The following is an 18,648-nucleotide window of genomic DNA, read 5'->3' as shown; positions in this document are numbered from 1 at the left end:
ACACCTGTACAACACTAATGCTTGGAAGCTTGCCATATCGTGAAGCTTATAACTAAGAACACGTGCATCACACATTGTCCTTGAACTCCTCTACCCGCGCGGTTAATTACCGCTGCACAATGCACTGCAATCTGTGAAGCCAGCCATTGTCTAAATGTAATGGTTATACATGATTTGTTGCTGTTCTTACCTTCATGGTTGTTTTATTGTTGCAATACATCCTTCTGTGGTTTTGCTGTAACCATTTAATGATTTGCCATATTTTTTTTCTGTTTTTCTTTCTTTTGTTTTTTTTTTTTTTTATATTTGTTATTCTGTTATGTTCTTCCTCCATGTAATTCTCTGGGGAATGCCATCTAACCTTTGATGTCATTTAAAGGGTTCCAGTAAGAATGCTAGTTTGATGCTTGAAAGTGATTCTGAGGGTCAGGGTGTCTTTTATAGTGATGGCAGTCATGTCAAAGTTTAGCTACTGGTGTTGGAGTTTTAAATCCTTACAAGGATGTCCCTTATTTGAGCTCTGCTCAGATGGCAGCAGTTATGATGTTTATGAGGCTGTGTAGCTTTCTCCATACTGTAGTGAAAATCATGTGGAAAATCGTGAATAGTATGGGTTGTGCTAGAATTTAATTAATTATAATACTTTTTTTTGCTGTTGAATACTAATGAGATTTGTTATACTGATGAATGTATTAGTTTCATTTTATGAACACACTGTTTTCACTGTTGATTCACAGTTGTGCACTACTGTTTTTGGTAATGCCTTGAGAGGAAACAGTATGTGTGAGGGTAAAGTGCTTTTTTTGGTATGTAGTGGAGAAGTTAGTGAATGGTATGGATGAGACTGAAAGTAAGAATGGATAAAAATTAGAAATGACCACTGTAATGATCCTAGCAAAAGTTATGTCTCACACATTGTTACACATACACACACATACACAAACACACACACACACACACACACACACACACACACACACACACACACACACACACACACACACACACACTTGCTCTTTGACAAGGAAGTGAAATTTGGTGCATTATTTACATTTTTATATATGTAAAATGACTTTTTTTTTTTTATCTCAGAGGAAAATATAGTACAAAAGTATATAACAGGTTTAAAGTACAGTTTATAAGGGAACCAAGGGTTATTCCCAAAACTGCTTGGAAGGTAACATACAGTGGAATAGTGATAGGTCTGAGAGTAGATCACAGAAATAGACTGTGATGTACACACACAGGTCATGTATAAAATATGCAGCTGTGTTATGTTAAAGTTCCGCATATGTGAATGAAAACGCGGTGATGGACATTTTGCAATATTGTAGAATGTGACACCTTAAAATAATACATAAATAAGTAACTATTTCTACGGAGACAAAAAACACAATTCATGCCATTTTAAAAATGAACTGTAAAAAGCATGGAGCTACTGACAGTAAAACACACAGATACAGCCTTGTACCATTGTACAAATGTAATGGTAACTCTGAAAAGTACTGCTGCATAACAATAAATCTCCCAGTGCAAGACTGATGTTATTTAACATAATCGCATTTAAAATAAAACACATTTAAATAGTAATAGCTGAAAGACTTTTATTTGCTGTTTATATTCAAGATAATTTATGTTTCTGAACAGATTTACTTTATTTGACCATTATTCAGTAGTTACAGCAAACACATACATTGCTCAAACATACATGTCTACAGCTTAGAAGTTGATGCAGCACTCTGTGACATAAATCAAAATGTAAATGGTGATAACCTGAAGAATCAAACAGGAGTTCCACATCCATGGTCATTTATTGAGATGTCAGTCTAAAATTCTGTTCAAAGTCAGAAGCATCAGAGTCGAGAAGATTGTCTGCATCAATGGGAACTCTGTAAGAGCAGAAAAGAGATGCGACAGTTGTAGTAAGGGATGTGATGCTCAAATCATGAAACAGATGAAAATGGTACTGGGTATCATTTGTCCACAATATTCACTACGTCACTACCTGGTGACAGGTCTGCATTCATTAAGTGTTTTACAGGATTTTACAGATACATTTTGTAGTCAGTAAAAATTACAGCTGAAGACATCACAGGTAGCAATGTTGATTTTTCATTATAACACTTAGAAGAATTATACCTAAGTGCATCTGGGACTTCTTGATGCATCAGAATCTTTTCCTTCACTCATAATTTTTTTTTCAAAGTTTCTGTAGTTTTATTGATATAAAGTATTTTCTGAGTGAGTGATGGCTGAACAAGAATTTTGCAGGGTAAGCAACAGCTGATTGTGTTGATAATGGAGAAAAAACATTTCATTTTATGCAAATCTCCATGCTTACTAGTGTACATATATTTAAGCAGTGCATTTACTGCTTTAATGTTCCTACGACAGGCCTATGTTTATTTTCACCAGCCATTTGTAGGCTAGTTTCTCTCATCTCAAATAAAAACCCTTGATGTTTAGTATACTTAAATGCTACTTTATTTTAATATGTATCATTTGTACTTTTAATAAATTTGCTTCTCCTTCAGCACCCTTATGTTCTGCTGTTACACACAAGAAATACTTTTCAAACCATTGCCTTATGTCCTGGTATTCTTACCTCTCTAAGCTAATGCACCACACCTTTCAGTATCTGAATAACTAGAATCATTAGATGGCTAAATGTCAGTGGAACTAGTATAATAGTACTCTCTTTTAAGAGGCCTATGCTAATCAGCTTTGAAGTCAGTCTATCTAGCACCAAAAAGTCAAAATATTATAGAAACTAAAAAGTTGTATATATCTGTGTATCACACACCTGGATTATAATACCAGTCTATTGAGAAAATACCTGTTAACAAATTTTGCTCTGATTCTAGCTCACAGCAACAGTGCTCAAAGCATCACAGTGTCTAGAAATGTCTTTCACATTAGCGTGTCCTGCATATAAGGCCTATAATTACTGATCTATTGATAATTCATCTGCTAACAATATGTCTACACCAACATATTTGTTAATAATGTGTAAGAGTATACCAGCTACTCTTTACATCTGAGCAACTAACTACATTGTCCTTCTAATCTACAGGCCATACTTCGATGCTGTTCACACTTACCAAACTTTCAGGCCACAGTACTGACCAGTTGTCACAGTGCAAAAGCAAATGCTGTATATACTTCTTAAGATCACTGTATAAACATAAATTATGTATAAATCACTTATTCCAGCAAACTGTCTGGGTAGGATCGATCATTTCAGACCAAAATAAATGTATAAATGTAAAGAGTATTTATACTAACAAACATCAGTCTGTGCTGTTAAATGTTTTATTTATTCTTTGTTGACTGAGTCAGTCCCATTAGGTTAGTAGCCTCTTTTCAGGGGAGATCCTAGTGACATTTGCACTATAAGGGGAGATTTGGGCAACACATTGAGGAACTTTATCTACTCTTTTTGATAGGTGCTATGGGATCTTCTATATCTAGCTGTGAATTATCATCAACTCAAGCAGATGGGGTCTCAGTTTAATATCTCTTGTGAAGTATGACACACTCAGAAATAAAACACTCTTGTTGTGTGGCACTATAATACTAGTAATTAACCTTCCAGGTGAGGGAATATAACCCAAAGCCTTTTGCACTAAAGACAAGTACACTACCTGTTGCACCACTGACACTGCAAACAATTCATGGAAGTCACATCTTGTTATTGCTGATGAAAGAACTTAAACTTTGCTACTGTTGTTTCTGGTCTGGAACTTGGGATTTTCCTCTGGTGCAGTCCCCCATGCTATTTACACCCTGTTGATTAACAATCAATAGGGTGTGATTTATGATTATGCTCCATTTTTCAGCTGTAATAAATTATATATTGCGGACACCAAATGAACAGTAAAAACAAGAATATCGAAATAAATTGGTGATATTAGACACCAGCATTATTATAGTGCCATAGCTTGGCATTTGGTAGAGATGTGACCTGATATGATGGGGTTTTGTTTATGATATTACTGCATTACCTAGTCATTTGAGAAAGGAAGTGAAACAATGGCTTTTGAGAAAAGAAAGTTTCTTTAAAATTTAATTGAATGTAAGAGACTAATTTAAATGTGTGTGGAATAATATTTTAAAAGGATGTTATAGCAAATATGATTTGCTCCCCTAGAAGCCCATGAGTTATGACACCAGGGACTTTTAAGTTGCATTGAATGTTTGAGGCTCATTTGTGTGTTTAAGGTGCCTGTATTGGCTATATAACTAAAAGTTTAGAGAAAACTAGAATTAATTCTTTCTTTCAACATATACTTACCTAGACAGTCATGATTTACCATGATTACTTAGAAAGACTCATTCCTATTGATAATTATACCATGTCATAATTATGTGGAATCCTAACCTTAATAGGGTATATAACAAAAAGAAAAAAAGTCATAGCTAAACTCAGAAAGAACAGCTCCCCTAATGAGAGGAGCTCTCTAATTAAAACAAACAGGAAACTAAGAGGACTAATTAAGTCCAACAAGGACAACGACAATGTCAGGACAGCCTCACAAGCTAGACAACCACAAGGCCCTCTACAGCTATGTCCTGAAACCTGAAAAGCAGCACACATCAGTGAGTCAAACTGGTGGTCAAGATGCCACCTTCACCAAGCTCAGCAACATAGCACATTTGCTGGCTGATAAATTCAGGTCAGACTTCACCCTGTACTCCCCCTCAGCCTTCCCCCATGAAATGTTTACTAGCATACCTCCCAGCTATTAACAGGAACCAGGTCCTGGCAGTGCTCACTAAGGCAAAAACAGCATCAATGGCCCCTGGCAATATCCCGGGATGCTTCTTAAATAGCTTAAAACATGACTTATAAGGATCACTTGAGTCACTTTTCAACTATAGTCCCAAATAGGCTTTGTACCACAAGGATGGAGGACTAAAACAGCTATCCCACTTTTCAAGGGTGGAACATCAACCAGCCTCAGAAACTACAGACCTATTAGTCTGACAAATCTAATATGCAAAGCCATGGAATGAATTACAGTAAACTGTAGGTTAACCGACACCTATGGAGATTGGTTTTTGCCAGATAACTGTAGTTTCTGATTGCTTGAGAGTTACTATTAAAAATAAACCTGACTAATACTGTACCCTATGCTATTTGTTTGGTATGACTTGCTCTTAGGTTGGGGAGAGAGGGAATTTATTACTGTCTTCCTTTTTAAAACTGTAAAACTCTAAAAATGTAAGTTTTTTTCTGCGTGTGGGGGGGAGTGCAACATAGGCAATCTTCAGACAATGGACCCAACCCACTTTGGCTTTCTCAAGAAAAGGTCATGCCTACTAAACTTGGTGGACTTTTTTGAGAAGGTCACCAAGACAATGGATGAGATGAAAACAGTACATACCATCTACCTGGACCTGGTTAAGGCATTTGATAAAATACCACACTTAAGTATAGTTGACAAACTCACCAAGCTAGGCATAAACCCCCACATAACTTGATGGATTGACAGCTGACTCACACACAGAACCCAGAAAGTCAGGATTACTGATACCTCTCAGAAGTCCAGGTCAACATGGATGGACTCTGTCTTTCCAAGTTCGCAGATGACTACAAGCTGGGAGCCATTATTAACTCTCCAAGTGAAGTAGACATCCTACAGAAAGCCCTCACTGAGACCAATGACTGGTGCCAAAACCATAGCCTTAAGCTTAATGCTAAAAATGCATTGTCATTCCCTTTGGGAAAAACCCAGTTTCCACTAATTACCACATCGATGGGAGCCCACTGAACACCGAAGGTGTTATAAGAGATCTGGTGACACAGGTTGACAATAAACTCTCCTTTGACCACCACATTGCCACTGTGGTCAGAAAGTCCTTCTGTGTGGCACATCTCATTACCAAGGGTTTTGCATCCAGGAAGAAAGAGGTCATTGTCTCCCTCTACTCTTCCCTCATTAGGCCAATCATTGAGTATAATGCCCTATTTGGCATGTACCTCACTAGACACATGTAACAGCTGGATAGGCCACACAAGTACCTCACAAAGAGGATCCTGAGCCTTGAACACATGTCCTACATGGACAGACTCAAAAAACTCTAGCTATTCTCTGTCTCATATCGTCTACTAAGAGTCAATCTCTGCTTGACTTCAAAGCCATGTCTGACCCAGCTCTGTTAGAAATGCTACATCTAAAGAAATCCCAATCCTTCCACACCACATGCTGCAGAGACCTCAACCTCATTACCACAATCAACAGAACACGCTGGAGGGACAGGTTCATAACCCAGAGACTGCCCATGCTCTGGAATAGACTTCCCATACATGTCAAGCAGAGCATCTCACTGGCCCTCTTCAAGAGAAATCTTGATGAGTGGATGGGAAATAGAAAGTTCACCCCCGGAAATCACTGCAGTGGATCTATTTGATAGAGGCAGTGGGAACTAACGTCTGGTGGCACAATGCCAGGGCACATCTATGGGCTAGGTTTGTAAGAGCTCCAGGGCCATTAGCCTAGTACACACCTATGAACCTATGAACCACCGCTATCAAGATATTGCTCACCAGTGGGGTACCTCAGGGCTACATGCCAGGACTGCTATTGTTTGGAATCTATTCTCAGAGGTAAAAGCTAATATCAAGGGCCTTCGACTGACCAAGTTAGCAGATGACTGCAAATTGGGAACTATCATATATTCCTTTATGACGCAAGCATCTTACAAGAAAGTGTAATACAGACAAATGTCTGGTGCCAAAGTCACGGATCAAAACTCAATGCCAAGAAGAACATTATAGTGCCTTTTGGCAAAACTGCCTCCCAGGCTAATTACTTCATCAATAAAATGACCTGAATTGATGACCCAGTAGTCAGGGATCTGGGAACATATGTAGACAAAAATCTGGTCTTTGACCAACAAGTTGACAAGGTAGTAAAAAAATCATTCGATGTCACCCAGCTTATAAGTAAGGGCATGGTATCCAGGTCCAAGGATGTCATAGTGCCATTTTATTTGGCCCTTATCAGTCCCATCATTATGTATAATGCCCCCTTTGCCATGTACTTGACTAGACATATGCAACAATTGGAATGCCCATAATGTTTTCTCACCAGGAAAATCCAAGGTATAAATACATTGTCCTGTATGAATTTCCTTAAAGCCCTATCTCTATATTCTGTCTCCTACAAGCTACTAACAGATTATATGTGCCTGGCATAGAAGGCATTCTTGAATCCAACTTTGATGGACTACAAAACAAACAGCATCAGAATCACTTAGATCCAGGGATTTAAATTTTGTTTGTGATATAAATAAGATATTTCAGTAAGACAGATATGTGTCTCAGAGGACCTCCATGCTCTGGAATAGGCTCCCCATCCATGTAAAGCACAGTCCATCCTTAACCCTATTTAAGTATAACCTTGACCAATGGATGGAAAATCAGAAATTCACTGCAGATATGGTCCCCATCTCTCTGATAGACAGAGGCAGACAGTAATGCCCAAACTAGCATACCTCCCCTCAACATAACCTTTAGAAACTTTCCAATTAACATACCACCTTCTAATAAACACATATGATACATAGGGACACAGCTGGGTTGGATTGCATGGCTAGGGTTATAAAGGCCCTGATGGTCATTATCCTAGTATATACCTATATACCTATGAACCTAAGTACTGGAATCTGAGGAAAGCATATATGAAATTCTTTTTTTTATTTAAAGATTCTAAATGTGAGCCCATTGTATAAATTTCTTCTAAGCAATATATATTTTGATCCAGTTGTATAGATGCTGCAGAAAGGTTTCCTTTTATTAGGATTTTGAATTCCTTTAAGATTATAGGAGACCATTTTAATGACTAACACCCTAAATAGTTATTCTAAGTGTCAACCCTATGTATACCATTTCTGTACTATAAGCCAGAGAAAATAAACTTCAGTCTTGAAAGTAGTGTGGAATCAGTAAAAATAAACCACCATGCACTGCTATATTATAAACAAGATCTTCTAAATAGGGTATACAATGTGAAACCCACTCATAGGTTCATAGATTAGTACTAGGCTAACTGCCCTTGCAAGTCATTTTAAGCCTAGCCAATTATCCCTTGGGAGACCCAAACCCTGCACCTTGGGTTTGTAAGGCAAACACCTTAACCATTAGGCCACCCTCCCAACCCAAAGGAGCTTCAGGTGTCTTCTTCGCACAAGTAATACATGCTGACATGTCTACATCGTTGTCATCGAAAACACCTAAAATTTGAAATTGCCCTGTGTGAGGATCGAACTCATGACCTTCAGATTATGGGACTGACCCACTACCTACTGCGCTAACAAGGCTTCATTTAATAATAAATTACAACAACAGACTTTGGACTTTGGTCAGCTTTTGTTGGTTCCCTGGAATGTGTCTAAGCCTAGCCAAAAAACATTTAAATATCATACTATACAATGCCAAAGGCAACATAATACTAGGAAGAGACTTCAACTGTATATCAACAACAGAGAATTTATTGCAAAAAAAAACCTATGGCTGACATCATCAAAAGCTCTTAAAAACTGGATAGAGTTACTAAATTTAAAAGATGCAGTCCTCACTTAAAGAAATCAAATCTCTAAATTTTACTTATTATTCATTTAATTATGGAACACAGACTAGAACTTATGAAATATTAATCTCACAAGCTAAAATAACTAAATTAATAGAATTCAACATTATACCCTGTTCATTCTCTGATCATAATGCACGTATCATCAGACTTGAAACCATATACAAGAAACTCCCATGCATTAACAGAATAATAGCTTATGTAACCAAATTAAAAGAATATAATTACTTGTTACTTTCTGATGCTGAATTCTTCGTAAAGACAAATTACATAGAATACACATATATAATTATGGTTTTGGACTCATTAAAAGGACATACATATGTATGTATGTCTATATATATATATATATATATATATATATATATATATATATATATATATATATATATAGATAAATAGATATAGAAGGAGTCACTTCTAAATCCCAACTCTCAGATGACTGACTTTCAAAATTTTGAGACAAAAATGTCAACTGTTTACTAGGGTAAATAAACACTTGTCCAATGTGCCATGTTCTCCACCATAGTGCAATCCTGGAGATGGTATATTTAGTTAGGGAGGTGTGGGGGTGTAGTGCCCCACCTAGGTAAGTTCTACTTACCATGGCATGAGTTTCATTTACAGTTGGCTACATATTTACTCACCCTGGTAAAAATCGATGTTTGGATTTCTGAACTTTCTTGATTTTTGCCTTGGGATTTTGAAAGTTGGTCATCTGAGAGTCGGGCTTTAGAAGTAGTCCCATATATATATATATATATATATATATATATATATATATATATATATATATATATATATATATATATATATATATATATATATATATACACACACACACACACACACACACACACACACACACACACACACACACATATACATATATATATATATATATATATATATATATATATATATATATATATATAAAACAGATTATTATCTTGGTATAAGCACAAATTAAAGGAATTGGAATAAACATACAAAATGAGCTACAAAAAGCTAAAGCTAATTATAATTATAGTGATAAAACTACATTTGATACACTAGAAAGCTTAAATAAAATATACTCAGATATTCTAACACACAAAACAGCTTTATCCATAGCAAAGTTAAAAGTCACCTTACTTGCTATGACTCCCAAACATATGCATAACCTATGTGGAAGAGATAAAATGCAGCCTAGAAGTGATTAAGTTATCATGACAAAGAATATGACTCCCAAACATATGCATAATTTATCTAGAAGAGAAAATGGTTAAGTAATTGAGACAAAGACTATAAAAATAATAAACTTACACTGAAGGCAATGATATATTAAATACTTTTAGATGATATTTCTCATCTTTAACGTAGGAATCAAATCATTCAGATTCAAATGTAGAGCTAAACCCAGATAACTTGCCCTGGAAAAGATTACCATTGAAACAAAGAAGAACATGATCAAACTGATAAAGAAATCATCAGTAAAGACAAACAGCTTAAAACTAATAAAGCTCCTGGCAAAGATGGAATTATATCTGAAAGTTATTTTCTTCAAACACTATTAATTTCTTTCAGAAAACCCTCATAGAAATTCAAAATAAAAAAAGTTATTCCTCCATCTTGGAGATATTGTCTAATTGATACAATACTGAAACAAAATAAAGATCTAAAACTGTGCTCACTTCTCTTACATGCCTGTCTCTGTTTTAAACAATGACTATAAAAGTCTTGTGCCAATCTTTAACGACAGATTAAAAGAACCCTTAATGCCAATAATAACTGTAGATCAAACTAGCTTCATACGTAAAACACAAGCCCATGCTAATATTAGAAGAGTATTAACTCTAGTAGATATTTTAATTAAAATAAAGAAGAAGCTTTATTTGTGAGCCTAGATATTAAGAAGGCCTTCGATACCTTAAGCTCTAGCTTTATCCCCTGATAAATCTCAAATAAAAGAAATCAACAATATACTATTAAAATTCCTCTGGTATCCCAGAAAACAGAGACTAGCTTTACAACATCACATTGAACCTGGGGCTTTGGGAAGAATTAACTTTCTAGACTTAAATACATACATGAAATCAATAACTGTTAAAACTATCTTCAGCTGGATAAATCCAAATTACAGCACTATTTGGAAAGATCTAGACTTATTTTTTTTTTCAGGAAGAAAAACTGAAATTTTATACAACAAATTACATTGCAAAAGACAATATTTTCTGGCATTATATATGTAATTATATGCAATATAATATCTCCTTTCCCATTGAGTCCAGTTAGATTAATCATTTTTTAAAAGTACTCAAAAACGCCATCTTAAGAAACATAGATCTGAAACTCTGGTTTGATTTAATTATATCTATAAAATAATGTGAGCTTTTTAATAAAACCAGTCATGCTAGAATTAATAACTGGGAAGTAATGAACTTTATATGCTGGCAGCAATGCTTTAATGAATAAAAAATTAAGGATAGTCAATGTCTAATAAATAAATACAACGCAGATTCTCAAGAATTGTTTCATTTACATAATGTAATAACATACATGCAGCCGAAATATCTATCATAGTTGGAATACAAAAATAAACCAACTTTAATAGACCTTATTGATTGAGAATAAAATCAGTTACTATATTTAATAAAACATACCCTTTTGTTACAATATTTGAGAGTTTTTACTTGGAAGTTTCTATATAGGTCTTTTCTAAACTAAAAGAACCGCCAGATTTAATAACAATAAATTCATTAACTGTTGGAGATGTAAGAAAACTTTTACTGCAGATTGGTCACATATTTGTTTTTTTACTCTTCCCAGATTAAACCCTTTTTGGAAAAAAAGCTGAAGAAATGACATGTTACAGAACAATTCTTAAGAATGTTACCTTACTGAAAAATGACAGAAAGAAGCATATAATGTGGTATTTTTGTTTCAGGTTGTAGTGCGAAAACTGTAGTTGCTTTAGGAAACTATGCCAAAGTCAATAAAGGAGTTATGATTAGTTATGTAATTTTGTATAGAAGAATATAAGAAACATAACAGACTGACATTGAAGATAAAAAGTAAATAAACTGGAGGTTAGAAGTGTTTCCCAAAAGCAAGTTAAGATATGGTTATTACTGGTGTTATATAGATGAAAGGGGTCTGTAAGCCCAGAAAGAGTCATTACATGAATGCAATCTATTGAAGAATTTTGCAAAGGAGAAGGGCAGGTATGAGATGGTAAGACAGGAAAAGGTAGTGAAGTGAATTTATACTGTAGAATGGATACTGGGGGTTATACATCAAAATAAAATACATTTTGTGAAAATAGAAAAGATGAAGGTTGGAAAACAGGGAACCTGTTATATATGTGTTTGCAGAAAAAAAAGGGTCATGTAAGCCAGCAGATAGGAAGTGAGTAGTTCATGCAGTCAAGCCGATGCAAGGGAGAACATTTTTGGCATTGCTGCATAAATGACTTCTACACTAAGCATTATACAACAAACATTATATTATTATTCAAAAATGTGCACTCGACTTGCCAATGAGAGTGCCCATGATAAGTGCTGCACTTCTCAGTGAAATGCAAAACTAGAATCCAATCTACTAAAGTACAAAAAGTAATCAGTACTGCATTAATCAGCAACCTGACTATACCTCCAAATTAAAACATAAATATAAAAGACTAAAAAAAGTGAACTCCCAAAAAGAGATTTCATACCAGTTATTATTCATTTTAGCACAGTCATGGGAAATAAACAATAGTTTCTTGTGCTTAAATTACACTGGCAAAGCAATAAAAATAATTTAAAATAAAAATAATAATTACAATTTTATTAAACTGCATTCTTTCCTGGTATTCACTGAGATGCCATGAGCAAACCATTGCTTGCTCGGGTGATCTCAGTGAATCCCAAGAAATACCTCATTAATAGATAATTTGCATATCTAAAAATGTCAGCCAGCTATTGCAGACTACAGCTCAGCACTACCCATGGCAGATATCTATGGTGGCTGCATCATGTAAGACTGGGCACCCCTCCAGTCATTGTGCCACATACACACACACACACACACACACACACACACACACACACACACACACATATACAAACACACATACGCACACACACACATATACAAACACACACACACACACATACACACACACACACACACACACACACACATACAAACACACACACACACATGCACACATGCACAGACACACACACACACACACACACACACACACACACACACACAAAAAAAAACACATACATGATCGCAGTAGTCTTAAATCATTGTTAAAGTATTATTGCTGGTTGCTAGTGTTCTCTCATATCAGTACTGATTAAGTGCTGCTACGTTATGATAATATTATCCCTTTAAGGGAACTAAAATACTTATTTACATTAAAGCCAGATGAATCATTTTCTTCCACATTATTTCATAGTGCTGTGGCTCTAATCACATCAATTGCAATTGTTACATCCACTTTTGCTTGTAGTTATATTTAAGTGTGTGTCACATGGTCTTCATTGGGAATAAAGAAATTTACAGGGGTGGTGCTGCGGTAGCATTGTCGCCTCACAATAAGATGCTGTCCGGTTTGATTCTCAGCTAGAGCGTCTTCTGCATGGAGACATGAGTGAATGGGCGTACCTTCATTGAAGGTTGTGCATCAGGCCTGGCAAGCCGGTATGTAAAAATCAACTGCCAATCATTAGCGGACCGGAGTTCTGCTGTGGCGACCCCTAACCGGGAAAAGCCGAAAGACACAAACAAGTGAATGAAAATGGGAAACTGTGTTTTCTGAGGTAGATTAAGAAAACAATCTTTTGTTTACAACTTCATGTTTAATGAAAGATAATGAAAATCTTTGTAGAAAACTGGCAGTATATAACCAGTCCTCTCAAATGTATGTATTTCAGTGAAATGTTCCGATTTTCAGGCCAGATTTACCTCTGCTCAAGATGTCACTGTTTTTGGAAGTATGTCCTTATTTTCAGGCTTGATTTTTCTCCTTCACACAATTTCTGAATACCTCTTACTGCATGTGATGTTTGCAGTTGAAAATGACACTAAATGATCATCATAATACTAATTGCTACAGTAATTAAAAAAAAAGAGGGCACACATCCTACATCTCCATTTTTCTGAATCCAAAATAAATGAACTTATGTGGTTTAATTTTGCAATACAGTTTATTAAAGTCTACAGACTGTGGAATGTTTCTTTGATAATATGCTTATATTTTTCCAGCATTTTTGTATTCTGTATTTTTTATAAATGTATTTCTGAGCAGTGTCCCACATTTCTTTCTGAAGTTATGTGTTATTTGGTATTCATTCTTTATTTTAATGAGATATCTACATTTTTGGTGGGATGTACCTAATTTCAAAGACCATGTTCTTATTTTCAATGTCTGCAAGTTGAGCGGTGTATATACAACAGCAGTAATAACAATTCTTACAGTGAATAGCAGTTCATAATGTTAACAGTTTGCTGATACTAGACTACATATCTGGACTGGCCAAGGCAACTTGCTGGACCACAGACAAGCTTTAAGCTATACTCGAACATCCATAAAAAAGAGCAAGCACCATTCAAATAAAGAAAAAATAATAATCAAATACAGGGCTTACAGGAGAAACAATATTTCACTCTGTGGGGTGTCACTGACAGTGGAGAAATATATTTAAGAAATGTGCCCTACTAAGTTCTTACATTACTGCATACCTCCTTTAACCCATTTTCAACCAATATGAATCCAAAGGGTGCATTGTGGTGGCATTACATTTTAAAAGAATAAACCATACTGGTTGATGACTATTGTTTTTTGTTCTAATAAAATAATTCAGAGGAATTCATACTAGATGGCCTAAATGCACACCCAACAATTTTTATGCTGCAGTGATTACTGGAATAATATAAATGCATTGTTTTTGCAAATATATTTATCAGTGAAGTACTTATTCATATATTCTACCCCCTCTTTCTTAATTTCAAACTGTATTCTTTATGCAAGATTTTAAGAGTTTTGCACTTCCTAAAGCGCAAGGTGGAACGGCAGGTATAGGGGAAGCAAACTAACAAGGGGAATAAAGCCTATGAATGGGGAAGTGAACAGGGCATTTATAGTATTTGTAATGCCTGTAGTTATGTATTTTGCTAGTTGCTATTTGTCTCTTACACTTTCCAACCATCAACATGCTCTCCTGTACATGTCTTAGCTCATTCATTTCCTGTTACTGACAATGTGACCATCAACTTGGGTGAGAACACAGGAACAGCAACCATTATCCAAGCAGACATGGATGTTATTTGATGCTGTGGCTGTACAATGACCATAAGCGTTCTGCTGCCAATAGTCACCAGGCAGACCATTTGGACTAGCAGACCAGGCAACCCATAGAAGATGGCTAATCGGCGCATCAGTTATCTTCCTGCATCTGTCAAGACTATTTTCCTTGTCCATTGAGGAATAAAGCCAAAGTCATCTTTAATTTGCATTGTTGGCTCCATAAAGTCCCAACCCCATCCCTGGGTGGCTGACATCAGAATCCACATCAGCCTAGGGGTGAGCTATGCATTCTCCATGTGCATACTTATAACTGCACATGCACTAATAAAGGCTAACAATACCATATTGGCAACAGAAGCTCATGCTCCTGGCTCTGTTTCTTGGCACCATTCCAGCCTGTGATTGGATGGGGATGATCAGCTGACAGAATTTCCCCACCCCCACCTCGCAGGATGAGTGCATTGGCATCAGGTCCTCATTCCCATTCTCTTGTCCCTCACTGTTCCAGCAGTCACTAACTAATTAAACCTGGGTCATCTGGGTCATAGTCTGAGCTTTATCCCTCAATGTCACAGAGCCCAGGGAGACTGCGGATACATCTACACAATCTTTCGGCAAAACAAAATATCACAAATATATCAAGAGAATGTCCAATGTGTCATGATATCAAGACAACATCATTAGTATTTTAAACAGTTCAGCAGATCAGGCTGTTCACCTCACATATTGTCAGCAGCAACTTCTGACCCCCCCCCCCATCACTGATTGCTGGTACAACTGGAAGGTGTAGCAACTTTATTTAATATGTTACCTTTTTAATTCCGTTTAGTATTTAGCCTTGCTTATAATTAACTTTCCATATCTCCCTAAGTATATGTGCGTGTGTGTGTGTGTGTGTGTGTGTGTGTGTGTGTGTGTGTGTGTGTGTGGGTGTGTGATTTTATTGTATATTTTATTAACTTTTCCTCTAATATGTATTATTTTTCCTAACATCTGTTTAAATTTACTTGTTTAAATTCTATCGCTTTTGTCAACTACTTTGCGATAAAACACTAAAATAAAATGTAGATTTAGTCTTTTTTTCTGAAATTGCCATTTTAATATGTCAAAATGCAATCAATTAAAACAAAAAAGAGTTAGATCTTACCTTTTCCAGTAGATGATGAAGTTGAATCACCTGTAAATGAAAAAAAAATGAGGATCACAACAGTGACATGTATTTATAAAGGACCTCTTATCTTACAAATCCTTAATGGTAAGTTTTCCTGTGTAAACTTATTTATAGGTACTTACTTCCTTAAGAATATTTATTTATGAATTATGCTTTGTACACTCAGTGAATAAATTGCAATGTGTAAATTAATTTATGATTACTTCCTTAAGACTGAATTAGTGCTTGGTGGTTAAAGGTCAATATTCAGAAACAGATAACTCCCTTGCAGCTTGTAGCAGAATTAGGTTCATAGGTTCATAGGTTCATACTAGGCTATCTGTCCTAGGGCATTTATAAGCCTAGCCAGAATGTGTTTGGTTTTCGCCACCCATTTTAAATTTATGTTGCTATGCCCTTTTTCGAGGTTAGTATACTGTGCCTCTGTCTAACAGTGACACAGAAGTGATACCCGGGGTAAACCTATGATCTCCCATCCACTCATCAAGATTCCTCTTGAAGAGAGTCAATGAGGGACTCTGCCTAACCTGGACTGGGATTTTATTCCAGAGTGAAGGGAGCCTCTGGGTTATGAATCTGTCCCTCCAGCATGTCCTATTTATTTCAGTGCTGATGTTCAAGTCTCTCGAGCACGTAGCTCGATGGGATTTGGATTTTCTGATGTGCAGCATGTCCATTAATTCCGGGTTGGACATGGCTTTATATGTCAGGCACAGATCGCCTCTGAACAGGCGGTATGCCACTGAGTAGAGCTGGAGTTTCTTTAACCGGGCAGCATATGGCATCTGTTTGAGCCCTTTAATCCTCTTGGTGAGGTACTTTTGGGGTCTTTCCAGTTGCTGCAGGTGTCTGGTAAGGTACATCCCAAAAGGGGCATTGTACTCAATTATGGGCCTTATGAGGGATGAGTAAAGAGGCACGATGACCTCCCCTGATCTAGATGTGAATCCCTTCATGATTAGGTGGGCTATATGAAATGTTTTTCTAACCACTTTGGCCACGTGGTTGTCAAATGAGAGATTGCTATCAACTTGGGTCCCCAGGTCCCTAATTGCTTCTTCTGTACTTAATGGATTACCACCTATGTGGTAATTTGTGGGCACTTTGTTTTTGCCAAAGGGGATGACTATACACTTTTTGGCATTTAGCTTGAGGCCATGGCTCTGGCATCAGTTGTCTGTTTCTATGAGGCCCTTTTGGAGGATGCTTGTGTCGGCTGGAGAGTCTATTATGGCACCCAGTTTGCAGTCATCTGCGAACTTGGTCAGCCACAGTCCTTCCGTGTTGGCCTGTACCTCTGAGAAATATATACCGAACAAGAGAGGTCTCAGGACTGAGCCTTGTGGGATACCACTTGTAACTGGTTTGGAGTCTGACATGGCTACAGCAATTCTAACCATGTGGGTTCTGTCCTTGAGCCAGTTTGCAATCCATCTAGTGACATAGGGGTTTATATTTAAGCTGGTGAGCTTATCTATAATGCCCGAGTGGGGTATTGTATCGAAGGCTTTTGCGAGGTCCAGGTAGGCTGTGTGGACCACCTTCCCCTCGTCAATCACCTTGGTGACTGTTTCAAAGAAATCAACCAGGTTTAAGAGGCAGGATCTGCCCTTAACAAAGCCGAACTGGGTAGGATCCAGTGTCTGTAGGTCCCCAATATCTTTATTTATGAGGACCATGATGATCCTTTCCATAGCTTTGCAGACCAAGCTAGTCAGGCTTATGGGGCGATAGTTTCCAGGATCCGTTGAGGCACCACCTTTATGGAGAGGGACCATTGCTGCTGTATGCCACTCTGTGGGCACATATCCTGTAGTAAGGCTGAGATTCAACAGTAGTTTTATGTTTGGGTTTAGCTCTTCTTGGAGTTCATGTAGGACTTCAGCCCGGGACACCGTCTGGTCCCATTGATGCTGTGTTTTTTGCTTTGGAGAGGGTGGTTCTTACATGAGCATCTGAGATGTCGGGGGGGGCAGCACTCTGCTGGGATAGATATTTGCCCTTTTGGTGGGGAGGGGGTGGGGAGAAGTTTGCGCTGAACCTGTCAGCTAGGATGTTGGCAATGTCTGCGGGTTCAGTGTATTTTTTGTCATTTTGGACTAATTCTGAGCATATCTGGGAATTACCACCCAGGTTCCTAACATAACTAAAGAAAGCCTTGTGATTATCTTTAGTGTCCTGTGCAATTTTTCTCTCGAAGCTGGCCTTAGACAATTTTATGAGTGCCCGTAGTTTTTTGCTAATACTGATCAGTGATGCCTTCCCTTTTTGGGATTTTGCTCTATCATTTAGTAGCTTCCTCCTTCTATTGTATAGTTTGTTTATGGCTGGGGTCCACCAGACAGGACATCTGCCTTTGGAGGATTGGGTCTTGGTTTTATTTGGGATCGCATGATCCATGCATTCCTGAAGGTGTTCATAGAATGCGTTTATAAAGGATTCTGCGGTCTGGGCCGTATTTTCCACAGGCCCGGGGGCTTTGAAGGATTCCCCCTCGGTTATGAGGAGTGTGAAATTTGCTTTAGATAAGTTTTTCACTGTGGTTTTCTGGGCAGGGGGTGGGGTTGGGATGTGAATATCCAGTGAGATTAGTTTATGGTCTG

General features: G+C 37.0%; 1 protein-coding gene across 1 annotated transcript in view; it reads right to left on the bottom strand.

Annotated features, from left to right (window-relative positions):
- Positions 1–1,596: 1,596 nt before the first annotated feature.
- Positions 1,597–18,648, bottom strand: part of LOC122812083 (uromodulin-like) — a 763,298-nt gene continuing 746,246 nt past the window's right edge. The window contains exons 13-14 of the mRNA XM_044084352.1: positions 16,022–16,051; positions 1,597–1,889 (exon numbers count right to left, since the gene is read on the bottom strand). Coding sequence (XP_043940287.1) covers positions 1,822–1,889; positions 16,022–16,051 — 98 coding nt within the window. The 3' untranslated portion in view covers positions 1,597–1,821. The remainder of the gene's footprint in view (positions 1,890–16,021; positions 16,052–18,648) is intronic.

The sequence above is a fragment of the Protopterus annectens genome, chromosome 9.part0 (genome assembly GCF_019279795.1).
Source record: "Protopterus annectens isolate FY-2018-M chromosome 9.part0, PAN1.0, whole genome shotgun sequence".
NCBI lineage: Eukaryota > Metazoa > Chordata > Ceratodontiformes > Protopteridae > Protopterus > Protopterus annectens.
Note: the sequence above shows the minus strand (reverse complement) of the source record. Positions and strands in the feature narration are given on the sequence as shown.